Source organism: Poeciliopsis prolifica, unplaced genomic scaffold (genome assembly GCF_027474105.1).
Source record: "Poeciliopsis prolifica strain line A6 unplaced genomic scaffold, Auburn_PproV2 SCAFFOLD041, whole genome shotgun sequence".
Lineage (NCBI taxonomy): Eukaryota > Metazoa > Chordata > Actinopteri > Cyprinodontiformes > Poeciliidae > Poeciliopsis > Poeciliopsis prolifica.
In genome coordinates, this window is record NW_026562416.1 from 2,048,539 (window position 1) to 2,076,183 (window position 27,645).

At 43.7% G+C, this 27,645-nt stretch overlaps 1 protein-coding gene across 25 annotated transcripts in view; it reads left to right on the top strand.

Moving 5' to 3' along the window:
• Positions 1-27,645, top strand: part of macf1a (microtubule actin crosslinking factor 1a) — a 195,316-nt gene that overhangs the window by 94,101 nt on the left and 73,570 nt on the right. For 22 of the 25 annotated variants that reach the window (XM_055055143.1, XM_055055151.1, XM_055055155.1 and 19 more), the window contains 29 exons: positions 587-748; positions 829-933; positions 1,908-2,003; positions 2,228-2,353; positions 3,831-3,983; positions 6,244-6,398; positions 8,643-8,769; positions 8,856-9,039; positions 9,550-9,716; positions 10,576-10,754; positions 10,852-10,990; positions 11,792-11,985; positions 12,382-12,541; positions 12,622-12,705; positions 12,784-12,891; positions 13,000-13,098; positions 13,189-13,311; positions 13,389-13,480; positions 13,958-14,093; positions 16,356-22,943; positions 23,031-23,183; positions 23,284-23,499; positions 23,577-23,714; positions 24,263-24,550; positions 25,444-25,476; positions 25,892-26,041; positions 26,385-26,618; positions 27,089-27,247; positions 27,332-27,505. In XM_055055143.1, coding sequence (XP_054911118.1) covers positions 587-748; positions 829-933; positions 1,908-2,003; positions 2,228-2,353; positions 3,831-3,983; positions 6,244-6,398; positions 8,643-8,769; positions 8,856-9,039; positions 9,550-9,716; positions 10,576-10,754; positions 10,852-10,990; positions 11,792-11,985; positions 12,382-12,541; positions 12,622-12,705; positions 12,784-12,891; positions 13,000-13,098; positions 13,189-13,311; positions 13,389-13,480; positions 13,958-14,093; positions 16,356-22,943; positions 23,031-23,183; positions 23,284-23,499; positions 23,577-23,714; positions 24,263-24,550; positions 25,444-25,476; positions 25,892-26,041; positions 26,385-26,618; positions 27,089-27,247; positions 27,332-27,505 — 10,722 coding nt within the window. The remainder of the gene's footprint in view (positions 1-586; positions 749-828; positions 934-1,907; positions 2,004-2,227; positions 2,354-3,830; positions 3,984-6,243; positions 6,399-8,642; positions 8,770-8,855; positions 9,040-9,549; positions 9,717-10,575; positions 10,755-10,851; positions 10,991-11,791; positions 11,986-12,381; positions 12,542-12,621; positions 12,706-12,783; positions 12,892-12,999; positions 13,099-13,188; positions 13,312-13,388; positions 13,481-13,957; positions 14,094-16,355; positions 22,944-23,030; positions 23,184-23,283; positions 23,500-23,576; positions 23,715-24,262; positions 24,551-25,443; positions 25,477-25,891; positions 26,042-26,384; positions 26,619-27,088; positions 27,248-27,331; positions 27,506-27,645) is intronic. The other 3 variants (XM_055055150.1, XM_055055136.1, XM_055055149.1) reach the window with 2 other exon arrangements.

Consider the following 27,645-nt stretch of genomic DNA (forward strand, 5'->3'; position numbering starts at 1 on the left):
ATCTGTTCGATGTGCTTTCCATCTTTTTTTCCCCCTTTTTTCTAGTTAAATGTTTGTGTTTCTGTAGTTCTGTTGCATCTAAAAGCTTTCAGCGATGCTAAAGTAGCAGCTTTGGAGTTTTACATTTTTCAGTTTTGCACATTTCAAACCTTTACATCACAAGACGTTCATTACATCAATGCATTTTTCAGCAAGAGCAGTACGCGCCTTTGTCTGGCCGACGATTCACACCACAAAATCACAACCAATATTCTCTCTAGTTTCTGCTGAAATATCTCAGTACTCTTAGAAAAAGACAAAACTAACTTTCAAGTCAATATTGGAGCTTGTTTTAAATCAGTAATTCCTTTTAATTTGTAGAAAAATGTCTTATTTTATGTGTTATTTCCTATTTTTTAGTTTGAAGTTGGTTTGTCTTATTTTAGCTGTATTAAGATATTTGCACTAGAAACTAGACAAGAAATACTTTGTATTTCATCTTCGACTCTCTTTAAAATCCTGTTTCATGCCGACCGGCAGCTTGACCGAACAATGGGAGGAAGTGTTGTTGTGTGTTGATGGGGGGACGTTTGTGTGGTTTCCATAGGAACATTCGTCATGCCGCCTGCAGAGCCTGGAGAGTTTGCACGCGTTTGTGTCGCGCTGCACCGAGGAGCTGATCTGGCTCAACGAGCGCGAGGAAGAGGAGATCTCCTTCGACTGGAGCGACGGCAATGCCAACATGAGCGCCAAGCGGGAGCTGTACGAGGTGAGCCAAAGCTCTCCACTGTGAACGCTGAACGTAAACACACCCTGATGTTCACCTGCTGGTTCTGGTTCTGGTTGCAGGAGTTGAGGTTGGAATTGGCAGAGAAACAGGATGTGATGCGTTCCATCCAGGAAACGGCTGGCCAGCTCTGTCAGGAAAACCATCCGGCCAAACAGACTGTGGAGGTAATATTTACAGATTTACATCAGGTTGGTTCTGTACTGCTGAATAGAAGTGGGCGGGGCTTCTGTGTCATTGAGCTGGAAGCTCCGCCCACCACATTCAGCAGCTTTCAGATATTGAGAAAATTCATTCTTTTCGATGTCTTCCTTCCTTTCATTTTATTTTCCATTTTTATCCTCCATTCGGTCTGTTTGTCTGTGCAAATTGAATTCATGTTTGTTTTTATGTTTGCCTTCAGCACTGGATCATAAGGTCCAGCTTAATGGTGTTTGGCAAGTTTTTAAACTTTGTTGCATTTAAAATAGTACAAAGAGAACATTTCTGGATTTATCCATGTTTTCCAGCTCCTTTTTATTTTTATTTATTGACTAAAGCACAATAAATAAACAATGGACTTGGTTTTGTTTTCCAATTACCAGTAAAAAATTTAATAGAACAAAAAAACCAAACACACTTATATACTATTTTAGGGAATGTCCTATAATGGGAATGGCCTCATCTTTTGTTTTTGTTGTCAGAAAATGATCTAGAACCTTTTTTTACATGCTGTGTATAGAAGTAATAAATTAATTGGTGAAAATGACCTTTTTTCAAGCTTTTACCAAAATGTTTGTGCATACTCTCGGTTTTCAGAGCTGATCTTGTTTCTAGCTAAAGTCAAAGCTCTTATGGAGGCTTTTACATTTTACAGCTTTAAAAATGTTTTTAAAAACTGTTGCACTTATTGATCAAGAAAAATATGAAATATGACTCCAGAAACTCTGCATGCAAATACTCAGGGTTGAATGAATACTTTCTACCTCAAACTGTCTTTATTATTTGTTTTAAAGGTTATTTAAAATGAACATTTCTTTATGCTTTGATTTGCTTCTGTGAAATCAATCAAATTGTGGAAATACAATTTTTATGATGTGATTATAAAATGAATTTTATAAAAACAAAATGAAAGTAAAAAGAATGTTTTCTGTGTTTCCAGGCCTACAGTGCAGCCCTGCAGACGCAGTGGCAGTGGGTGGAGCAGCTGTGTGTTTGTGTTGAGCAGCATCTCAAGGACAACACCGCCTACTTCCAGGTGAGCTTAAGGTTCTGCTTATGCTACTGCAACGTTTAAATCTGCATAAAACCATTACAGTTCTGATTAAACTGGTGTAAACTCAATAAAACCATTTTAGACCAGATAAAACCAGTTTTACTGGATAAAACCAGTTTAAACCAGATAGAACCAGTTTAACTGGATAAAACCAGTTTAAACTGGATTCTTCCCTGCAGGTTGTTAATCTCTGCGTTTTCTTCCAGTTCATGAGCGACGCCAGGGACTGCGAGTCGTACCTGCGGCAGCTTCAGGAGACGATAAAGAGACAGTACACCTGCGACAAGAACAGCCGGCTGAGCAAACTGGAGGACCTGCTGCAGGACTCCATGGTAACCAGATATCCAATCAGAAAGCTTTAGCTCAGTCACTACCCTGAATCGAGCCACGCCCACATTCATCCATCCATTTTTTCCTTTTCTGAACAGTCTTTGCATTTTTCCATTCTTCCATCTATTTTCATGCAGGTTGTAGTCTGGACTTTGACTAGGCCATTGCAGCCTCTTGTTTCTTTTCTCCTACCAGTGGGACTTGTTTTGGTTTTCTCCTATCATGATGCTGATTCATGTCCATCGTCCCAGACATTTTGTCCTTCATTCAGACCCGCTCTGCAGGCTTCAGCCCTTCTGCCTCTTGATTTTAGATCCTGAAGGTTTTTTTCCCCCAAATCCCTACGTATTAGTTTTTTCCTGTCAGGAATCAAACCGTTAACCTGCTAATTGAGGGCTATAGATCCTCCTGTAAGCCCTCAGCTGGAGGTCACGTTGAGGTTTGACCCTCAGTCTTTTCTGTTTCCTGTTGATGGAGTTTTCTGCTCGATGTTTCTCCCGGGAGCCGTCGTACCTGTTCGCCTCAAAATGTCACACCTCACTCTTTATATTCCAGACATTCAGCTCGTCTGTGTTGGTTCAGATTTAAACCAGCAGCTGACCTGCTGCTGTTCGCCTAACAGAGCCGCCTCGTCTCTCAGTGGGAAATTTATCTCTGAGGTGTAAAGTAAAAACTCATCAGCACGGACCTGCTAGCTGCCTCCCTGTTGTTTCTCCATCATGAATCTTTGATGACGCTCTTTTCTCTGATGAGGAGGAGGTGTAGCACCGGCTGTCAGGGCGAAGAGCCCTCCAGTTTAATGTTTAATGTTTATCGGCCGAGTTAGAAAGGTCCACTCAGGTCCAGAGGCTTGGACAGCGCTGATCTTCCTGTTGGCTCTCCACTTTCTTACATCTTTTTAAAGTTGCAGCTCAGTCCCTTCAATTATTAAGGCTAAAAAGTTTTCTTAGATAGCATCTGCATATCCATAAATCATAGCATGAGCTGCTATGATTTATGGATATGGAGACATTGCTGCTGTCTAAGCAGACAGGATTCAGATTTCAGCATATATATTATCGCTAGTGATGCACTTGAAGGCATCATGTCTGCAGAGCCAGACTGTTCCAACGTGGTCAGCTGGTTTTGTACAACGGCTGCTGGAAATGACAAGAGTTTGTTGTTGACCCACCCACCAGAAATCATTCCTGCATTCTTGTTGGTTGTGCAGGAGGCTCCACTTCTGTTTTTCAAAGATGTATGGTTGTTTGTATCTGTTTGTATTCATTTTCACGACCGAATGCAAACGTTGAGTTGCAGCTTATTTAGATTAAAACAAGACGCTCTAAAAAGACTAATTCTGCACTGAACAGACTAAAATCTGATTATCTAAGAAGGAGTGAAAAATGTAATGAACATGTTTTGTTTAGACCACAGACTTAACTGACCTGTTAAAGGAAGTGTAATAAGTTGAGCTATGACCCTCTGCTGTTCCGGTAGGAGGAGAAGGAGCAGCTGATTGAGTACCGCAGTACGGTGGCCAGCCTGGTGGGTCGGGCCAAGACGGTGGTCCAGCTCCGGCCCCGCAGCGCGGAGAGTCCACTGGGTGGCGCCACACCCATCAGAGCCATCTGCGACTACAAACAGATCGAGGTACGGCACCGGAGCTTGACCCGTTTCTCACCTCTGACCTTCACCAGTGATCACCTTCCCCTGGAAACGGCTCCAAGGGTTCGCTTGGAGAAACGTGGCGGAAATGTTTACCTGGAGGAAAATATCTGGTCTAAACTCAGGGAGTTCAGAGAAAAGTTGAGCATCAAAGCAGTATAAAAGATCCAACAAGATGTTGTTCCATTCATTTAAATATCAAGAATTAGATGAAAATGAATTTCAGTAGTTTTACAGACCTGTACTGGAGTGTATTGACAAGGTGGCCAATCTGCAGGTGAACTGATCAACCAATCAGACGGCAGAGTCTATTTGAGACAAACTGACAGTTGAAGTTATTCCAGATGGACAGCAGCTCAGGAAATATCAAATAAATGTAAAATAATATTAGCATCTTGAAAGAGGATTAAAGTCACTGATAAATAAATACAATTTTGACTTTAATCTGATTTAATTCTGATTTTGGGTTCAGAGGAGATGAAGTTTCCGTCCTGCTGGTTCTGACGGACCGTTAGCTTGGCCGTCTTCTGGAAGTCTAAATGTGTCCCAAGCAGGATCCCATAGGTTCTCTGCAGCGCCCCCTGGATGTCCGGCCGCTATGTGTAGCGGCAGGTTCTGCCGGGTCGGTGTGTCTGAACACCGGAGCTTCGGTTTGGGTTTGGGGTTCTGCTCAAAGTGTCACAGAGGCTCTGGAGAGTCGAGCACCACAGTAATCTTTCTCTGCTTCGCTGTCTTTTTTCTCTCCACACCCCTCCTCTTCCTCCTCCTCCTCTTCCTCTCGTCTGTCGGTCGGCCTGACAAGACAAACGTTCAGGTATAGCTGCCTCTCTTCTCCTTCTCTAACCTCAGATTCTCACTCGCTCGCTTCCTTATCAGCTGATTTAAGACTTTTTAACACAATTCTCTAAGTTTGATTTATTTGCTTATTTACCCATAAAATAAATTTGTTTCTATTTATTATTTTACTTCTGAGTTTTCACACAATGAATCCCATAACAGACATGAAACATGAACCTGTAAATGACAAAGCAAAAATAATATTTAAACAAATATTTAATTATATTCATCTAATATTCAATTAGATGAATAAAAAAGAAAAGACATGGAGAAAATAAATGAAATAGAAGGCAGATAAATTGGGTTTAATATGTTCTGTGCTACTATAAGCTTTACAGAAAAATTATCTCAACATTTCTGATTTGATAAAAGTTAGTTTGGTTTTCAAAACACTTTGGTAAAACACATTTTTCCTGCTTGTGTCCAGCTCCTCATAATAATTTTTTTACGGATAAAATAAACTATTGGCCTAATCTCTAATAATTATTTTATATTTTAATTTTTATTGTGATAACCGATTTTACAATAAACTGCAAAGTCAGATCTAAATCAAGATATAAATTTCAAAACAACTGTACAATTAAATGATTAAATGTGAAAAGAAAAAATAATTATATGAAAATAACTTGCTGCCTTTATGATGAAACGGATTAAATATTTGCAGTAAATCTGTGGATATTTCTGCTGAATTTCTTTATTCTGGACTTTTGCTTTGTAATTTTCTTACTATTCATTTCCTTAACTATTAAAACAATTAATAAATATTAGTGCAACGCAGTGTATTTACCAGAGTAAAGGACACAGAAACAGGCAGGATCTAAATAAAATTCCTATAAACTTTCTGATACCAGTTAAATTCCAGTGCAGGATATTTAGTCTGACATCAGCTGATAAGAGTCGGAGGCGCTCACTGAACTGAACACGTTCAGTCAGAAAACGACGAGATCTGAATGCATTTCATATACTTCCTGTTTGTGCCGAGCTTTGCATTATTGGCGTGTGTGTCTGTGTGCAGGGAAGGGGCGAGAAAGGCAGTTTATTCTAAACTAAAGCTAAATGCTAATTGCTAACAGCTGGGTTTCTGATCAGACTGACAGGAAAACCAAACGCTGGGTTTGGAGAACGTTTTCTGTTTGAGCTTTATTGATGCAAAGCCGCTTCGTTTCCGTCCCAGTTCCTCCGATCCCATAATCATTCCAGGATCTCCTGCAGCTTCATGATTTGTTTTCATTTTATGTTTCATGATCACTCTGTTGCTCTTTGCTTTGTTTCTTTTCCTCCTGCTTGATTTTACCCTTAATGTCTCATTCTGCCTCTAATCTCTTTGGTGTTCTCAAACTCTCATAATTGCCTGCCTTTATTCTAATGTTTCTGGTAATGTTCTCCTGTATTTCCACTCCCGCCTCAGATCACCATCAACCGAGGCGAGGAGTGTGTGCTGGGGGACAACTCCCAGCGGACCAAGTGGAAGGTGATCAGCCCGACGGGGAACGAAGCCATGGTTCCCTCCGTGTGTTTCACCGTCCCGCCGCCCAACCAGGAGGCCATCGACACGTCCAGCAGGTCAGACTCAAACTCTACGGCTTTTGTCAGACGTCCGACTTCAATCTGCAGCAAACTGATGAATTTATCCTGTAATCTGAATAACAAAATCATCCCATGGCTGCAAACGGCCCTCAGAACAGAAAGGATTGTTTAAATATGTTTAAATGTTTAAATTTGCTTGTCTCAAGAAACACTTTTAGTCAGTTAAAAGAATAAAAAACTATTTTTAGGTAAAATAAAGGAACGAAACAACAGAGCTGTCTTATTTCTATAGTTGGTTTAAATATGCTGATCACAAGCATCAGATGGATTTTACCAGTTTAAATGACTTGATTTACAAGAAAAAGTCCTTAATGAGGAAATAAACAAATAAATATATCAATAAGACAAATACAAATGTTAAACATCATAAGAGACTAATTAGGATTATTTAAGAAACATATTTAATTATTTTAATAAAATGATTAAAAAAAAACTAAATAAGTAAAAATAAAGAAATCATTAAGAATATATATAAATGACAGTAACTTTTATGTTTATTTATGCATCACAAGCATGTAGATGGATTTTACCAATTTATATGAACTATCTTAATTAAAGAAGAAACCTCTTAGAGGAAAAAATATATTTTAATTAAAAAATGAAGAAATAAAACCACAATAAATATATTAAAAATTAAGACCAAATAAATAAAAAATGGATTATGTTAATAATAAATCTTTCTGTCAAGACCATATAATACACATCTTTAATAATTTTTTAAAGAACAATTAACCATTTAAAGGGATGACTGCGTGTTCTTAAGCAGCTGAGGTCTGTTATCCGTCACCGACTGCTTCCTGTCACCGACTGTTTCCTGTCACCGACTGTTTCCTGTCACCGACTGTTTCCTGTCACCGACTGCTTCCTGTCACCGACTGCTTCCTGTCACCGACTGCTTCCTGTCACCAACTGTTTCCTGTCACCAACTGTTTCCTGTCACCGACTGCTTCCTGTCACCGACTGCTTCCTGTCACCGACTGCTTCCTGTCACCGACTGTTTCTTGTCACCGACTGTTTCCTGTCACCGACTGCTTCCTGTCACCGACTGCTTCCTGTCACCGACTGCTTCCTGTCACCGACTGCTTCCTGTCACCGACTGTTTCCTGTCACCGACTGTTTCCTGTCACCGACTGCTTCCTGTCACCGACTGTTTCCTGTCACCGACTGTTTCCTGTCACCGACTGTTTCCTGTCACCGACTGCTTCCTGTCACCGACTGCTTCCTGTCACCGACTGCTTCCTGTCACCGACTGCTTCCTGTCACCGACTGTTTCCTGTCACCGACTGCTTCCTGTCACCGACTGTTTCCTGTCACCGACTGTTTCCTGTCACCGACTGTTTCCTGTCACCGACTGTTTCCTGTCACCGACTGCTTCCTGTCACCGACTGCTTCCTGTCACCGACTGCTTCCTGTCACCGACTGCTTCCTGTCACCGTCTGCTTCCTGTCACCGACTGTTTCCTGTCAGCGACTGTTTCCTGTCACCGACTGTTTCTTGTCACCGACTGTTTCTTGTCACCGACTGCTTCCTGTCACCGACTGCTTCCTGTCACCGACTGTTTCCTGTCACCGTCTGCTTCCTGTCACCGACTGTTTCCTGTCACCGACTGTTTCCTGTCACCGACTGTTTCCTGTCACCGACTGTTTCCTGTCACCGACTGCTTCCTGTCACCGACTGCTTCCTGTCACCGACTGCTTCCTGTCACCGACTGCTTCCTGTCACCGACTGCTTCCTGTCACCGACTGTTTCCTGTCAGCGACTGTTTCCTGTCACCGACTGTTTCTTGTCACCGACTGTTTTCTGTCACCGACTGCTTCCTGTCACCGACTGCTTCCTGTCACCGACTGTTTCCTGTCACCGACTGCTTCCTGTCACCGACTGTTTCCTGTCACCGACTGTTTCCTGTCACCGACTGTTTCCTGTCACCGACTGTTTCCTGTCACTGACTGCTTCCTGTCACCGACTGCTTCCTGTCACCGACTGTTTCCTGTCACCGACTGTTTTCTGTCACCGACTGCTTCCTGTCACCGACTGTTTCCTGTCACCGACTGCTTCATGTCTCTGACTGCTTCCTGTCACCGACTGTTTCCTGTCACCGACTGCTTCATGTCTCTGACTGTTTCCTGTCACCGACTGCTTCCTGTCACCGACTGCTTCCTGTCACCGACTGCTTCCTGTCACCGACTGTTTCCTGTCACCGGCTGTTTCCTGTCACCTCAGGGCGGAGCAGCTCTACCAGAAGGTGATGTCTCTGTGGCATCAGCTGCATGTGAACATGAAGAGCATGGTGACGTGGCACTACGTCCTCAAAGACATCCGGTCCATCTCCGGCTGGACTCTGGACTCGGTGAGTCTCTCATACGACTCCTAAGAAAGTCCCAGGCTTTTAATCTGAAGGTCTGACCTCCGTTCTCCGCCCGTTTCCTCCGTCAGGTTCGAAGTCAGAGTCCATCGGAGCGGCAGCAGCTGCTGGACCACCTGGCGTCGCAGCTGGCCGACTTCCTGTCCGACAGCAAGGAGAGCTCGCTGTTCACGGCGGCCGAGAGACGGGAGCTGGAGCGGGACGCGCAGCAGGCGCAGCAGCACTGCCAGGACCTGCTGCGCCACATGGAGACAGGTGGGGGCGCCGCCGAGCAAAAAGCTTCAGTTTACGTTCACACAGCAGGAAAATAAGACCCAAAAACGACCCGATCTTTTCACCCAACCTCATCTTCAGGTTTATTAACACGACATTTAAACTTCTCTGTCTCCTAGCACCAGGTTGAATCACTAACAGGAAGTCGAGGTTGTTTTGATTCCCAAGGGAAATTGCTTGTCACTTCATCCAAGGTGTTAAATATTGATAATTACAAATATAACCAAAAGGAAAGACATAACATTTATGATTTTGTGACCATAATGTCGGCTCTGATTGCTGAATAAACTTTAAAATCCAGAGTCATCCATTATTCTATAACAGTACGCTGCTGAGGGGCGTTCACGTTGTTCTGCGCTTCGGAAAACAGAAATCTGCTTCTATTTGGGTTTAATTATTACCACAACCGACCAGAAAATCAGAATTCAGCCAAACGTGAGTGGATCAAGCGAGCGTAGCCAGTTTGTGACCAGTGTTTCTGTTTCTGCGCAGCGGAGAAAGACGAGTCGGTGTCGCGGTCGTACCTGTCGGAGCTGCAGGACGTCACGCTGCGTCTGGACGACGCCGAGCGCCGGCTGATGAGAGCCATCGAGACGCCGCCTCCCAGCCGGCTGTCGAGCGCCGGCTTCGACAACACGCTGCAGATCGCAGAGCAAGAGGTCAGGCTGAGCGCCATCTGCTGGGTGGAAACTGCAACTACACCTGTTAATGTTGTAGAAACTGGAAGCACTTCCAGTGTAGGAAGAGTGGATAAAATGTCTATTTAATTGGTTTTAATAATCAGGAATGAAAAAGTTTAAGGTTCAAAAAGAGTTTTTGAACCTTTTATTGATGTTCTTGGGAATGTTTTTCCACAAAGTTAAATGAATGTTAGTTTGCATCTTTTTAAGATTTATTTCATATATATATATATTTAGGTGGAATTAAAATAAATTTAGCATTTATTTGAAGAAACTAATGAATAAAATAAGTGTGTAATAATTAAGAAAGTAAATAAGACTTTTAAACCTGGTGTATGTAACTTTTATAAAAATTATTTTTGACATATTTGTTGAAACTATAATTTATGAGACACATTATTTGTCAAAACAATGTAGCGTCTTGATCTTCTCCCAGTGCTAACTGGAAACAACCAATCTGAGCCAGGAGGCGGGGCTTAGCGCTGTCAATCACAAAATGATCTGCCGCTGCTTGTTGTTCTCTGCTATGCTGCAGCTAACTTAACGTGTTGTGAACACTAAGGCTAGTTAGCATAGCAACCAATGGCAGCAAATAAACAGACTTCTTGTAAGTTGTTTCTTTGTCATTAGCATATTCAGCTTTGATTGATTGACAGCGCTAAACCCCTCCTCTTTGTTCTGATTGGTTGTTTTGCTTTTCTTTTGCATTTCCTGACAAACGTAGAAGAGATTGATCTTTTTATACTTTTACAACAAAACCTATTCTTTATAAAAGTTACAGTCTGCAGCTTTGAGAGAGAAAACTGAAATAAAACGTTTAATTTCCTGTTTTTTCCAGAAGCTGCAGTCTGAGCTGGACTCGCTGCGCTGCGGGCTGGGTGACGTTTCGCGGCGCTGTGTCCGGTTCTTCGAGGAGAAGCCGTCGTCCTCCAGCGTTCCCGTCCTGCGCTCGCAGCTCAGTCAGGCCGTGGAGCGAACCGACAGGCTGCACAACCTCTCAGCGCTCTGCCTGGAGAAGTTAGTGAACCTTTTTATTCGCTCACCACACAGGATCAGCTTGAAACGTTTTGCTTCCTTATGAATTGAAATGCTTTTTTGTTTTCCACCCGTTCAGGTTAAAAACGGTCGACGTTTTGATGCGGAGCCTGGATGAAGCAGAGAGCCAGGTCAGGAAGTACGAGAGCAGACTGAGCGAAGAGGACACCGTTCCCGCCGACACCGGCGCCATCCAGAACCTCAGAGACCAGCTGGCGGTAAAAACTGATGCAGACGCTTCGCTGCTGCAGCTAACGATTATTTTACCTGTTGATTCATTCTGCAGATGTTTGGTACAATTTTAGAAATGCATTAAAAGATGCAAATAAACAATTCACTTCCTTTTTTTAAATAAAAAATATTTGATTATAATACAATAACATTAACTTGACATCATTTGTAGCGAACGATGAATTTACATCTTTCTAACGTCAACATGTGAAAAGCTTGGCGCCCTCTGCTGGACTTACTATTGTTTTTTATATTAACTGATTAATAACTGGAAGCAAAACGTGATTAATATGAGATTTTTTTTATTGTCAGGAAAAAGCTAGTTGATTTTGGGGCTGAACATTTATCATAACGTTGAACCTTTATCACAAAATTTTGATTTATCGTTTCCACCTAATAATTTTTAGAAGCCCCCCCCAAGAACTGCCCTAATCTTGCAGTTTTCTAAACAATTTGTTCAATGAGAATATGACCAGTTATTGATACATTTGCAAATATCACACAAAAATCTCACCTTTTGATATGACTTGTAACTTAAAGAAGCGCATGACCAATGGGAATGTTTTTCAGGACCAATATTTGTGTTTGTGGGGTTCATAAAGTTACCTAAAGATTGTAATAAATAGTCTTTTTTTTTACTTTTATTATTATCTTGGTAGTACCACAAAAAGTCTCGATAAGACTTCAAGTCCGTTATTTCAATAATCAATTGATTCGATTAATCGTTTCAGCCCTGAAGCGCATTTATCAGTTATTGTAATTGATGGACGTCGTTTTGTCGTTTTTAGCTGTGGCAGGCGGAGCTTTCAGAACAAGAGGAGACCTTCCAGGCCCTGCAGGTCCAGCTGGGCCGGGCCAAAGCGGCGGGAGCCGAACTCGCGAAGCTGCATGTGGACCGCAGCCCTGAGCTGGAGCGCTACCAGGAGAGAGCCAATCAGATGGCGGAGAGGTGGAGCGGCGTCAAGCAGCAAACCGAAACACGGTAGGCGGCTCCGACTGCTGCAGAGGTTTCCTTCTGCTGGGTTCAAAATAATATATTTCTGATTCCTACTGGCTCAGGGACTTTTATCTCATACATTAGACAAAGTTATTTAAATTGGGGGATTTTTTGTTAAATTAGTGCTTTGTTTGGTGAGTGAGACATTTCATTTTATCATATTTTAGTTTCCTGTTCCTTCTGTAGAACATTATAAATAATAAAATATATTTATTATTTACTAATAGAAATAATAAATATCTTGTGAAATAGTGAAGTAAATTATCTTCTCATAGTTAATTTGTATTGTTTTTGTTTCCAAAGTGATGTTTGAAAAGTTTGAAAACGTTCCTTGAAGCTGCCTGATTTTTACCGTCGGAACGTCTGTGTTTGTCCCTGCAGGCGGTCGGACCTGGAGGTTCTGGGCTCAGCGCTGCAGCAGTACCGGCAGAACCACTCGGCTCTGATCCGGTGGATCGAAGAGACGACGGAGAGGCAGGAGAGCGCCCAGGCCGGACAGACGGACAGCAGGGCGCTGTCGGAGCAGCTGGCCCAGCAGAAGGTCCGTTCACCTCGCCTCGGAGCGCTGCCGGCGCCACCGGGCCGTCGGCTCACCGTTGTCACGGTTACATGTGTTTTCAGGCGCTGGTGGCTGAAATTGAGCAGAACCAGACCAAACTAGACGAGTGCCAGACTTACTCCAAACAGTACTGCGCCTCCGTCAAGGTGAGAATCCGTCCGTCCGTCTGTCCGGTGAGGCCGTTTTACATGTCAGTAAATTCCCATGATGCATTTCTTCTGTAGGATTATGAGCTGCAGCTGATGACCTACAGAGCATTTGTTGAGTCGACGCATAAATCCCCAGTGAAGAGGAGGAGGATGCACTCTTCGTCTGACGCCATCACTCAGGAGGTGACGAGCCGCTCGCAGTACAATCAATACGTTTTGTCGTATTGATTATGTATTGATATACCTGAAGTTTCCCGGTGAATCGTCGTTTTCTGGTGAACTTGTTTCCAGTTCATGGATTTGCGGACGCGCTACACGGCGCTGGTGACGCTGACCACCCAGCATGTGAAGTACATCAATGACGCCCTGAGGAGACTGGAGGAGGAGGAGGTCCGACCCGATTTCACCCCAGTAACAACCGAGCCCATCCGTTTGCCTCTCTTGCTAACCCTTCCTCCTCTCATCTCTCCGTCCCTGCAGAAAGAGGTGGAGGAGGAGAAGCAGGCCAGGGTGGGCCAGGTTTCAGAGCTGCTGGGCTGGGTCAAAGGTCTGCGGGGTCGGACCGGCGGCCCCAGCGCCGAGTCCTCGCTGGCGGCTCAGCAGGTAGCTCACGGCTCCGTAGCGGTGAAATGCTTTCTGAAAATGGCTCCTTACCCGATCTCGATGTGTTTCCTCTGAAGGCCATCAGCGATCAGCTGGCGGGGAGGAAGGAGCAGGTGGCCGAGGCCATTCGCAGCACGCAGGGCTTCCTCTGCTCCAAACAGGCCAGCAAGTACGATCGCACACCAATAAGCAGCTGTAATCACATTAAAATTAGCTCAGTAATTTCCATTCTGATTCGTATTTTTGGTTTATAGACTTCATAATCCTTTTTATTTGTTTTAGTTGTTTGTGGTTTTTATTTCCTCCATTATTTATTCTTTTGGTCCAGCTGCTGATATAGCCTTGCTACTTAAAGGTTCTTTTCAGTAACATTGTAAGATGAAAAGCTGATATTTGCAGATTAACTAACTTATCCTCTAACTATTCTAGTAACTGCATTAGTCATTGTCTCCAGGTTTGGAAAGTGAACGAAAAGTTCAGGTGCTTTATTTCTCTACTGTTTGAAACAGTTTGAGAGACTGTTTTGAAACATCAAAATCGTTATTAGGCGATGATTTTCTACCACTATATCACAAAAATCACATTTTAACTGTTTATTTTACATGCAGAAACATTCCTGTGACGTTTGGTCCTGCTGTTTTTCCAGGTTGTCCCTGGAGGAGCGTGCTGCAGTGGAGACTCAGCTGGGCGAGCTGACGGCCACCTACAACCAGCTTCTGGACAGCTCCACCCAGCAGCTGCAGCAGCTGGAGCAGCAGCTGGCCAGAGAGGAGGAGAGAAAGGTAGATGGGCTAAGAGCGAGGCGGAGAGGTTTACGACAGAACCGTGCTCCGGTTAGGACAGATTCAGGAGAAATAACTGAGGTTCTTTTAAAAGCTTCGAGTCTCAACACGCTTGCAGGCTAATGTTGAGTTTGTGGGTCGGCGAGAGTCTGTGTGTCAGCATGTTGTGTGTTCACCAAGAAAACATCGATTCGGTTTAACAAACATCACAGACGCTGTTCAGACACGAGCAGGGATTCAAAGCTGAAGAAGAAATTTAAGATCCACCGGGTTTTATCTGGAGTCTGAACCGCGTCTCTGCATGGAGTGATCCATCCTCACCTCATGAAAAACCCACAGTACTTCCTTTCATCTCCATTTTCACCACCATCATCATCATCATCAGAAAGCAAACACATGCTGAGCTGCTAACATGCAGGGCCTGAGTGGTGCAGCAGTAGATGCTCCAGTCATGAAAGCAGTCAAACACTGCAAAGACACAAAATCCCACCAAGTATCCAGTTCACATATCTTTGTGCACTTGAAGTAAAACTAACTTGCAAGTAAATTTTCAGCAAGAAATAGGAGATTGTTTTGAGCTTATATTGATTAAAAGGAGCTGGTTGCTCTTCATCAAAAGTTCTAGTTTTTTTTAGGAAAAACTAGAACTTTTCTATCAATATTATTGACCTAAAACAATCTCATTTATCCTAATGAAAAGTCTTTTGTAAGTTAGTATTGTCTTTGAAATTTGAGACGTAAGATATTTGCACTTCAGCCAAAAATACTTGGTAATATTTTGTTTTTGAAGTGTAGAAGCGGCAGAGTGATGCATCATTAGAAAGTTGATGCATCAGAGTAGAAACCCCTTCACCGTCATTCCTGTTGCTGCAGTAGAAAACCTGAAACTCCCCAGCATAAAGTCAAAGCTTCTCGCTTACATTTATCCGTTTAAATCTGTGAAAATGTTCGTCTCCTGGTGTTTGCAGTTTGTTGCAGCAGTCATTATCAGTTTGAGAATGTTCTTCCTGTTGATTTTTAAGAAAGTTTCTTGAAATTCTTAAGAAAATTTCTTAAAAGTCCAAGCTTCCCGCTTACGTTCTCCCATGTATGTGTTTAAATCTGTGAAAGTGTTTGTCTCCTGTTGTTAGCAGTTTGATGCATCAATCAAAATCGAATCGAATGTGTTTGAGAATTTAGTTCCTGGGTGATTTTGAGAACATTTCTTGCAGCGAGTCAGTGCACCTGAAGGCCAGCTGTGCAAGGCACCAACAAAAATACTCACCTCACCATTTGAGCATGTTGTGTCCAGATCACAAGAACGAGTGTGTGTGTGTGTGTGTGCCTGTGTGTGTGTGTGTGAAAATGGCATTTTATGTTTCTTCTAATGCATTTTATTAATGTGTGAAACTTTAAACGAGCGTTTGTGCTTGAAACTCACTAACAGCTGCCAGAGGAGAAATGTGGACATCACAAGCCGAGGATCAGAGAGAGAAATGGAAACTGAGGAGAGTTTTAAGTTCAGGGAGCAATCAAGGCCAGATGTTTTATAGCTTTATCATTCTCCAGGTATCTGTCTGAGCTTAGGGCTTAAAAGTTCACAAGAATGCAGGGTCATGTCAGTGTGGAGGAACTAACATGCAGAAAGCTAACAATCAGCTTGTCAGATGTCGCGCCGAGACGATCCCATACGGTAAGTAGCGCCCGCTTTCTCTGTTAATTTAAACAGCTTTGGTTCTTTCTCTTCCTCTGATTTCATCTCTTCCTTTCTTCTATACTTCTGCATTTCCACTCTGACTCTCCTCATTGTGGATTTGAATGTTGCATTAATTTTTGTCTTAAAGTCCTTAAATTGAATTAATTAAAAATACTCTGATTGTTCAGAAGATGGAGCACATCGTTTTTGTAGCCATCAGTAAATTTATGTAATAAATTCTGGCACTGCTCTTTGTGTGAGAGAGAGTGTTAGAATAAATCATTAAAGTCCAAAATTAATGCCCTTCATGTCCACGATTGGTTATATGTAAACTCACTCTGGAGCTTTTTCTGCATGTCTTGGTACAGTTTGCTTCTTGCATGCTTGGTGGTCAGTTTAGATTAAGATTCAACTAAATTGTTTAATACACTGAATTTGTGGCAGGTGGTGGTAGGTCTTTTTTTCTTATTCTTATATCTAATTAGTATATTTTAACACATATTAACAGAATAGTAGAAGTAGCTCTGAGTTTTGTAACCCTTTTATTATTTAAATCAGTCTGAACTGGATATTTGTTTCTTTTTCAGAACCGAGCTGCCATTGGAGGCGTGATCGACCTGGGAACCGTGGAAACCTTCCCGGTGTTTCAGGCGGCCCAGCGGGGTCTCATCGACCAGGACACCTGCAGCGTTCTGCTGGAGGCCCAGCTGGTCTCGGGTGGCCTCGTCCGACCAGACTCATCAAGGGTTTATTCATTGGATCATGGTCTAACTGAAGGCCTCATTGATGCTCACACCTGTCAGTCACTAGCAGAACTTGAGAGTGCCATGGAGTTGATAAAAGAGTCTGTAGGTGACCAAAAACTTTTGCCCGTAGCTGCAGCCATGGAGTCAGGGTTGATCACAGAAGAGGTTGGACTTCGTATTCTTGAACTTCAGATGAACAGTGGTGGACTGAGAGATTCAAGTGGAAAAATCATGAGTTTGGAGCAAGCAGAGGATATGAGAGTTTTGCCTTCCAGGATCTTAAACAAGCTTTACTCTAGAATTCAACACAAAGAGTTGCTTGATCCAAACACAGCTGAAAAGGTCAACATAGAAGAGCTGAAGCTTCGTTGCATTCCTGATGACAACTCAGGTCTCCTACTCCTTCCTGTCAAACAGCAGCCTGGAGGAACTGTTTGCCTCCGATCTGGAAGAAAAGTTGGCATCTTTCGCGCCGTCCAGGAGGGACTGATCGACCGGGCGGTTACCGTGAGGCTTCTCGAGGCCCAGCTATTCGCCGGTGGCATTAGTGACCCACGTTCTAGCCACCGGCTGACAATTGGTGAGGCTGTTCGTCATGGGCTTATGGACCAGGATTTAGCTTGTGCTATGTTAGCACGACAATTGCAGAATGGAGGGATTCTTGACCCGCTCAGTAGGCAACGTCTGGATTTAGAGGAGAGCATTTGCAGGGACCTTCTCTCCCCTCGTTTGGCTCTGTTGGTTCTTGAGTCTCTTTGGACTTTTACAGGACTCCTTTGGCCTGAATCTGGAGAGCTGATGCCCATTGCAGAGGCTCTTCAACAAGGGGTGATATCAGGTGATCTAGCAAGAAACATCTTAAGGCAGAGACATGCCGTTGGAGGACTGTACACTCCAGATACCCTCAAAGTGTTACCACTTAATCAAGCTGCAGAAGAAGACCTTGACTCTGATGTTGTAAGATGTCTCAGAGACATTCACATACCAGATGTTCTCTACAGCATGAACCAGTCTGGTAATCCATCTCTAAACCGCCTGAGCTGGGGATCGACCAGCTCCTCTTCTCCGCCTCTATCATCTCCTACAGGTTTCATGTGTGAAGCTTCACCAACTGATAGGGTCGATCCTGAAGTTCAAGCCAAAGACAAGCTTCTCTTTCACCTCATGACTCACAGCTATGTGGACGCACATTCTGGAAAAAGGCTGGTGCTCCTCGACCAAGATCTGGTGCTCAGAGTTAAAGGCTCTTGCTTGGCTGCAGGAGAATCAGGTGAAGCCGAGTCATCAAACAAGTTGGCTGGAGATAAACTGCAGAGTTTGGGCAGTGGGGAAAATGTCATAATGCCAAATGAAGCAGAAGAACACTGCTCTGATTTGGAAACTTCAGTAGATAACTTTGAAATGATGAATACAAATGGAAAGAACATCAGACTACCACAGAAGTTACCTGAAAACAGAGATGGTCTTTCTGATCCTGAACCTTCTGTTTACACAAAAGCACATGAAGAAAAAGAAGAAGGGCCCAGTTTGCAAAGTGAAATGTTTTCAAGGAACTATCAAGAAGGAATAAAACACAATGCCAATGCTGTAGGTGGAACCATTCCTCGACATCTTGAGGTCAAAGATACAATCACAAAAACATCTTTTGAATTGGAGGAAGTCATTAAAAGTGGGACGCAGCAGGAACAAATGCCAAAAGTAAAAGAAAGTAAGGAGGTAAATCTGAGAGAGGCTCAAGAATTCAAAGGTACAAAAATTTCTCCAACCAATTTAGCAAGTGTGTCTGAAACAGACGTTGACTTCAAGGGATCAGAGACTGTAGTTGATGAACCATCGATGGAAGAGCAATGGGAGGAAGCTGAGTTTGAGAGATTGGTCCTGGAGCTCAAACAGGGAGGACTGATGACAGAGGATGGAGAGAAGCTGCTGCCAGATGAAGCAGTTGCTCAAGGTGTTCTTCCTGGTCATACAGCAGTTAAATTGATGGCTCAAGCAGGCCTGTTTGGGGGATTCCTAGATGCCACCAGTGGGGAGTCACTGAGCTTGGAGGAAGTGATGCAAGAGGGCTTACTAGATGAGGATCTTATGTGGGGTGTCCTGAAGTCAGATAAAACCCTTGCCGGTGTTGTGGACATAGAGAAAGGTCAGATCTGTGGTGTGAGAGATGCAGCTCAGGCTGGACTAATTGATCCTAACACTGCTGCTCGACTCCTAGAAGCCCAGGTTGCATCTGGAGGAATTGTCGACTTACGCAGGGATAAGAAAGTCTCTGTCACATTAGCAGCAAACCTGGGTCTAATTGAAGAAGACCAAAGAGAAGAACTGATTGCTCTTGAAAAGGCTTTCAAAGGAAAGGATACAGACTCTGCAGCAAGCCTCAGAAAAGCAAGTTTACAGCTGCAGATGGAGGGTGTTGTCGACCCTGAATCCAAGACTGCAGTTCCCTTAGAACAAGCAATTAAGAAAGGGTTAATTCGATCTGATGAGGCATATCAGGTGTTGGCAAGACAGGTGGCTGAAGGTGGCATAATCCACCATGCTTCAGGAATGAGACTCTCTGTCTCTGATGCTGTAGATAGAGGACTGGTGGACCGGTCTATAGCTCCTGGGCTTGAGGAACTAGAATGGATCTATCAAGGAAAAATCAGTGCCTCAACCAAACCAGAAGCAATTGCTTTCCAGGCAACAACCGGAGGCATTTTGGATCCTGACAATGGAGTTAGGTTGACACTGACAGAAGCTGTGTCGAAGGGTCTTCTAGATGACAAGATGGCCACTGAAGCCATGGCTTCTCCGGTGGTGACACAGGGAACAATTGACCCAAAAACTGCACAGATTGTGCCTTATTCAGAACTTGTGAGTCAGGGTAAGATTGATATTGAAACAGGCAAACGCTTCCTGGAGGTGAAGCCCTTCCAAGGTGTTCAAGATAAGCAAACCTTGAAGACCCTGACCCTCCCAGAGGCTGTTTCTTTGAAGTGCGTTGATCCAGTTCCAGCTGTAAGGTTGCTACAATGCCAGGCAGACACTGGTGGGATCATTGATATCTACACTGGAGAGAGGCTCCCACTTCCTGAAGCTTCTGCCAGAGGTTTAGTAAGTAGTGATATGGTCAAAGAAATAGCCACCAACCAGTTTGTCAAAGGAGGTTTGGTTGATCCAGCAACTGGACAGCGAGTGTCAGATCTTAGTGATGCCATCACTTCCCGGCTGTTGATGAGAGACCTGGCTTTGGAGATCCAGGAGACACTAAAGGAAAACTTTCCAGATGACCATTTTACAACTGTTATAGCTACTGGGCCGGGAGCTGACAGTCAAGCAAGCATGTCTGCTGCAAACATTAGGACATCCTCAGGATCTCCATCTACTGTTCGAGGTTTAGAAGTTACGCACAATTATGACGAGACTTTCAGAAGTGAAATTTCAGATCAGTCACCGTTGCATCCCGAAGATGAGATGGTAGCAGAAATGGAGCCTGAACAGTCAATGGATCTGTTATCCAAGTTTGCATCTAATGTTGAAAAAAGAATCCAGCAAGCCATTCAAGAGATACTGCCACAAAAACTGGATAATCAGCATCAACAAGAACCCAGGGACAAAATGGAGAATGAGGGTGAACAAGGGGAGAACTTAACCAGAGGTTTTGTAAAAGAATCCACTCAGGTAATAATCGATCGTAGTGACGAGGTCCAAAAAGAAGATGCCCAGGAGACAGAAAAAGATGAGTACATGGTGTGTGGACCCACTGAGAGCACAGTAATGGTCCATCATGGGTCTGAAGACGTGAAGTCAGAAGAAATTATAGTCGACAGAGAAACCAAAGATCCCAGATGCTTCCCAGGGTTTCCAGCAGGGAATGAGGACCTTAAGTCTTTACAGACCAAAAGCTGCACTGATGTGGAGCAGTCAGATCAATTCTCTTCTTCTGCAACTAAAGAGTCAGACAACAAAAGCAAAAAGAAGAGGAAGAGTAAAAAGAAGGCAAGAGGGAAAGAAGTAGAAACTGAAACTCATCTTGCAGAGATGAAACATGATCTTCAAAGTCATCACACCAGTCCAGAAACCAAAGAGATCCCACAGGTTGCTCCTGTTGCCACTGAAGAAATGACATCAGATGCAAATGTGCAGAAGTCAGACTCCTCCCTTCCAATTGCTACTGACCCTTCCTCTGACGAGAGAATGAAAAGGACTGAAGAGAAAGTAGAGACTGAAAATGTTTTGGGAGCTCAGGAGCAGGAAGCGGTTCTTCATGAACCAAACACTGAGATGGAGGAAGATGTAACCAGGACAATATTAGGTAGAATGCGAGAGAATGTTGACATGAAGGCAGAGGAAGAGGAATTAACGATGGAGCAGGAAGAAGTTTCTCTTAAACCAAACACTGAGATGGAGGAAGATGAAGCCAAAGCAATGTTACTAAAGTCTTCACAAGACGTTTCTAAGCAGGAAGCGGTAAAAAAGGAATCTATGGAGAAGACTTTGATTGCTGGGCAACTGGAAATGCCAGAGGTGCAGAAGAGCATAGAAGCAGAATCTCTGACAAAGTCAAGTCTTAAAGAGGATGAAAAAGCAGCCTTGATTCTGAAAGCTAAAGAGAGCATCCTTAAGAAAGTGTTTGAGAAGGGAGTGAGTGAAAAACAAGCAGCACAAGAGCTGGAGGCGCTGAGGAAGAAGAACCAAAGTAAAATAGGCGATAAGAAGACAGAAACTAACAGTGAAGAAGGCGACGCTGACAGGAGAAGCTTTGCTTTACCGAAAGACCATAAAGATCAAGTAACTGTGAAAAAGGAACCCACAGAGCTGCAGAGAACACCTGGAGAAATTCCTGCAGTTCAAGAGACGCTTGGAAAATCTTCAAGTGAAAACATCAAGGCTAAGCAGAAAGATGTTGAGACTCTTCAAACAGTCTCAAAAAGTAGGAGAAACAAGAGGAGCAAAAAGCTAAAACCAACTGGAGATAAACCCGAGATAGAGAAGGCACCCACAGATCTGAAAGATCCAAAATACACGACAAAATCTCTTCTTGAACCGGAGTCAGGCGGCACAGTTTTGAAGGAATACTTGAAGGTGAGCACTGATGATGATGATCAGGCAGCTGGAGCAGCTATCAAGAAATCAAAGAGTATAAAACCAACCAAATATCAGCTTGAGTTGGAGAATGTAACACCAGATGGGAAAATGGTTTCTAATGCAAAACAACAGCCAGAAAGCAAAATTTTGACTGAAGATCTAAATGTGAGCACTGATACTGATGATCAGTCAACTGGTGCAGCTACCAAGAAGACAAAGAAAAAACCCACCGAGATGGAGAAGTTAACATCACATATAACAGATCCAGAAAATACGACAATTTCAGCTGCAGAACCAGAGTCAGATGGAAAAGTTTTGACTGAAAACGTGAAGGTGAGCACTGATGATCAGTCAGTTGATGCAGCTACCACGAAGCCTAGAAGTCTGAAACCATTTGAAGATCAGCCTGAAATGAAGACGGCAACTTCACATCTGAAACATCCACAATCTGCAACAAAATCAGCTGCAGAAATGGACAGCATCGTTTTGACTGAACACGTGAAGGATATTGATCATCATTCTATTGTTGCAACTACCAAGAAGTCAAAGAGTCAAGACGATCAGCCAGAGGTGGAGAAGCTAAAGCCAGGTGAGAAAATGGGTTCTGACCTGAAAGATCTGAAAATTACCTCAAAATCTGGTGCAAAGCAACAGCCAGAAAGCAGAATTTTGTCTGAAGACCTAAAGGTGAGCTCTGATGACGATCAGTCAGTTGGTGTAACTACCAAGGAGCCGAAGAGTGAAAAACCGGCTGAAGAGAAAATCACCTCCGATGGAAAACTGGATCCTGACCTGAAAGATATAAAAATAACCTCAGGATCTCATGCAAAGCAACCAGACAGCAGATTATTGTCTAAAGATTTAACTGTGAGCACTGATACTGATGTTCAGTCAGTCAGTTACCCTACTGCACCGTCAGATGTTGGTAAAGCCAGTCAGAAAGACCCTGAAGGAGTCAAAAGTCTCCAAACAAGTCAGATCGAGCGATCTGCAGGATTACAGTCAGACCAGAGTGACTTGACAGATTTATCTCAGGAGGTTTCCAGCAAACAGGAGAGGAACTCCTTGACTCAACCTGCTGCTCCTGACCCACATTCTGAGAAAAGCGAAAGGAAGGAAAACCTGCAGCCACCTGCAGCTGAAAACTGTGATGTTTCTGAATCTTTAACAAACCTGCAGCAACATCTGGATTCTCCAGAAACTGCTGCTTTATCTAAAGAAGATGCTTCAATTGAATCTGAATCTGTAAAAGTGACTGAGGTGGATCTGAGCAATGAGAGCCGAGAAGACGAAGAAAAAGTTTCCAAGAATCAAGAAACTCTGTCGACCAAAGAGGAAGCACAGTCCACAGGAAGCAAGGTACAACGAGGCTTTGCTTAGATTCAGCTGCAGATATGAATATCTGTTACTCTTTGGATGTAAAAATGTAAAAATGTCTCCCTGCAGTCATCATTGCGACAGGAATGTCTTGAACATGACCAGCGAATCGTAGCGCTGCTCTCCATGGTCCGACACGTTGAAGTCCGACTAAAACAAGAGCAGCAGCAGTCGGTGGGCCGCAGCCTCGTCACGTTGGACGGCATCATCAACCGGACTGAGGTAAAGTACTTTGCTTATTTCCCATAGTTAGAGAAGCAGTTTATGGATTAAAACCCAACAGAATCAAACGTTTGTTTTCCTTTTCTAATCCTCTCGCCAGATGCTGGACCTTGAACTCTCCGACTTGGAGCCTGAGATAAACAAAGAAGTTGAAGCTGCAGATCGACTGTTGAAGCTCAGACCGACCGACGTTCCTCCGCAGCTCCTGCTGGCCTTGGAGAAAGATGGGCGGAGCTTAGCGCGAGCTTACGAAGCGGCTCGGTCGCTCTCCCAGAGCGTCCTGCAAAGTCTGCGGGACCACAGAGACTCATGCAAGGTAAGAGATCCAGACAGCAGCGGATGGAAGCGACAGGAGAGGCTGCATCGCTCACAGGTTGGTTTGAACTGTTTCAGGACGCAGTGGCAGCTGAGCAGAAATGTTTGGGGCAACATGTGGACAGGCTGCTGTCCTGGTTGAGTGAGACAGAGGCTCAGATGGACGGAGACACGGCGGGGAAGGATGGGTTCACTCAGCAGCTGGATCTCTGCAAGGTGAGCTCAGACAAACATCCAAAATATGGAGGCCATTAACAAAAACTTCAAGCTGGAAAACAAAAGATTTGAAAATGAAGAAAAACCTTAATCTAAAACGACATTTTGAACTTTTCTTTCAGTTTAAATCTTTTTTTTTTTTCGGAATTGTTTTCAATTTTGAGATTTAGTTTGTTTTTAATGTTTTTTTGAAACAAAAAAAGATTTGAAATTAGAACATTTAAATGTTTCACTTTCAATTTTTTTTTCCACTTTAAAAAATTCCTCAAGTTTCAGAATTATTGTTCAGTTTCAAGAAGCATTTTCAGTATCAAATGTTTTGTTTTCAATATTTTTGGACAAACTTTACGTCCAAAGTTTCAGTCCAAACGTCTCCGTGACGTAACCGTCCTTCACTGACCCTGCATGCGCCTCTGCAAGGTTTTCTTCTTGTGGTTTCTGGATGGAAGAAACGAATTGCTTCCCCCGATGTTTTCATTCTTTCAACCGATGTATTTGTATGATGATCTCAGATTCTCTGTTAACATAACATTTCTCTCCACCTGAAGGAGCTCCGGTCTTCACTCTCGACTCGCTCTGACGAAGTCAGCAGCCTGGTCTCCGACATCCAGCTCTTCATCTCTGAGCGCGCTCAGGACCTGTCCCCCGAGCAGAGCAGGCGGCTCCTGGAGCAGCTGCAGCAGCTGCAGACGGCCTTCCACCACACGTCGAGCCGAGCCGAGGCCTGGGCCGGCACTCTGTCCGCTCAGCGCGGCAGGGAGGAGGAGGAGAGGCGGAGACGAGAGAGACGGAGGGAGGAAGAGGACAGAGAAAGGAAAAAAGCGAGGGAGAGAGAGGTTTGGAAGGAAATGAACGGGATTCAGTTGTTGCTCTCCTCGCTTTCACCTGCATTTAACTCTGAACAAGCTTTCAGACTTCATTTTCTACCCACTAACCTCCATTTAGCCCCTTTACAAACCATCCAAACCTGAAGGATTATTTTGTTTCCTTTAACGGTTGTGTGGAGAACTTATGAATCCTCAATATCTTACTGGAAGTAAAAGTACAAATAAACAGTGTACTCTAGTAAAAGTACCACATCAACATTATAACTTGAGTAAGTATCTGCTTTTAAAACTTCCTAAAGTATTGAAAATGAAAGTACCTGTTGAGTATAGTCTTTAGAACATGTCAAACTGAAGGTCTGGGGGCCAAATCAGGGCCAGCAAACCTTTTTATGTGGCCCTTGAGTCTCTAAAGGGCCTCATAAAGGGAATCAACAGTTGCTGGTTGTAATTTCCAAACTATTTTGACACTTTATAGCGAGAAAATGGTAAACTTTTAGCTTAGTGGTCAGAGTGTGCAGAGCTCAGATAAATGATGAAACGAGCTCCATCTCACACTCTACAAGGCTACGTTAAAGGTTAAAGGTCATGACAGGACAGTTAAAAAAGCCCTGAACCAGTTTGGATGTTTGGTAGGGAGGAATTCGGAAGTCTCTTCTCTAAAAGAGATGGCAGCAGAACTCAGTTTATCAAAGCTTCATCTGAATGAAGGACCAAAGTCTCATGCTGCAGAGCTGTGGCCTAGTCAAAGTCTGGACATTAAACCTGAAAGACTTTAACAGAGGTGTTCTCAACACAACCCCGCCCCTGTAAACCCCGACGCTGCCGCTGCTCACTGTGTTTGTCCTTCCCTGCACGTCTGTGACAAAGTGTGTTTTATTAACCTGTTTGCGTTGCTCTTCCAGATCGCCACAGAAGAAATCGCTTGCATCACCGCGGTAACGACTACCAAAAACCATCTTTCTGGCTCCGGCGCTTCACTGTTCTTCCTCCTGTCTCACTCTGAACCCAGAGGAAGAGGAGGAAAAACAAACAAATACATGTTTTGATTTCCCTTTGTGTTTTTAAGTCTGTGTGTGTGTGTGTGTGTGTGTGTGTGTGTGTGTGTGTGTGTGTGTGTGTGTGTGTGTGTGTGTGTGTGTGTGTGTGTGTGTGTGTGTGTGAGAGTGATTTCTGGACACAATCTGCTCAAAGCTTGGCCAAGTGTGAACTTCATGAGTTATGTTTAGTTGTTTCTGCCAGAATCAGTGAGGAAACGTTCAAAATGCTTTTGCCGCCCTCTGCTGGTCAGGTTGATGATGTTGGGTTCCTCATGGTTTTGTGTGTTTTTCTCTGCTGCCTCGTCTCTCTCAGGTGGTGCAGCAGCAGAAAGCAGAGTGCTCTCAGACGCTGGAAGGCCTCAACGCGTGGTTGGCCGGAGCCGCAGGCCTGCTGGCCAATCAGAGGGCTGGACCGGAGTCAGGTGACGTCGGCGCCCTGCAAGAGAGGCAGAGAAAGCTGAAGGTAAAGAATGACGGCTCACATTAACCTCACAGGGTCCAAACAAACTGCAGTTTTGTAATAACGAGAAATCTAAGATAAAGTTTGGAAACATTAAAGTTGAAACCAAACATTTTCATTCACCTAATAGAGATTTTATTCCCCACTGACTGAACTTTTCCTGTTCAATTGTAAGAAAAATTCACTTTTATTTCATACATGAACAAAGTTATTAGAATTTTGGGATTTTTTTGTCAGGTCTATAGGATGTGGGAAGGAGACATTTCAAAACTAAGTCTGTATACGACTAATGACGATGAACCGATTAATCATTTTAGTCCTTGTTTGATTTTCTTCCCGGCTCCAGGAGGTGCAGAGGGACCTACAGGCGAAAGCTGACGGCGTGGCTCAGGCCATCCGGTCGGCGGAGGAGTTTCTGGCAGAGAAAGGAGACGGTCTGAGCGCAGAGGAGAAGAAGAACCTCCAGGTGGCGCTGGAAAGACTGAAGGAGCAGTACGCCGCCCTGACGGAGTCGGCCAACACGTCGCTGTCAGAACTCGACGCCGCCATCAGTACGACGGTACAGCAGAACACACAGAGGGTGAGAGCCGAGCCCCGACGTCCAGGCTGACGCTGCACTGCAAAAAACTACATTTGACCAAATATTTGTTTAATTTCTAGTGCAAATACCTTATACACCTGAAACAAGACAAAACGAACTTATTACAAGTAATGAAACTATTTTGCAGCAAAGTTGTTTTCATCTTAACTGCAAATCTATTTGTATTTCATACTGTTTTGGATAAATTAGTGCTCTGAATATGTGGGTTTTTCAGAAAGTTGCCTGTTTTGAATCCAGCTAATGATTAATTGATTACCAATTCAATGGATTCAATAATTTAATAATTACAATCTAATTGATTCTGTCCTAATTACTTTGTTTTATTTAAATAATGCTTAAAAAATGGTCAGTATTTATTATTTTAAGTGTAGTGAATTATTTCCAGTAGACACTAGCTTGGTAAGATTTGTGTTTTTCAGTGTTTTTCAGTCTTTCCTTCTGGTCTGCAGGCGAAAGCAGTGGAGGAGCTTCAGGAAACCCAAAGCCAGATCGACTCCCTGCTCTCCTCCTTCAGCCGACTGGACCGGATCGCAGCGCCGCTGGATGTGCCGGACTCTTCCGCTTCGCCACCGGAGGGCGCTCTGGAGTCGCACACGGAGACGCTGCAGGTTGATTCCTGTACTTTTACTTTTAGGTTTGGTATTTTCAGTGATGTCAGTTTTAACCGGTGAAACTCGACTGTCCGCTCGCAGTCGGAGCTGCAGCAGCTGCAGGCTCAGCAGGCGCAGCTGCTGCAGATCAGCCAATCAGCTCGCTCCCTGCTGGAGCAGCCCGACTCCACGGTTCCCCCCGAGGAGAAGCAGCGGCTCCGGGCCGCGCTGGACCGGCTGCAGGCCCAGCACCAGGACAGGCTGCACAGCTGTCAGGTATAAACACTTGAAAAATACGTTATGGACATTAATAAGTTGTTTACAATTTGTTACAGTTTTTATTTTGATATTATTTGGGTTTCTTGTTTTTGAAGAAACTTTTCATCCTTTTTTTTGTTTCAAAATATTAATCTATT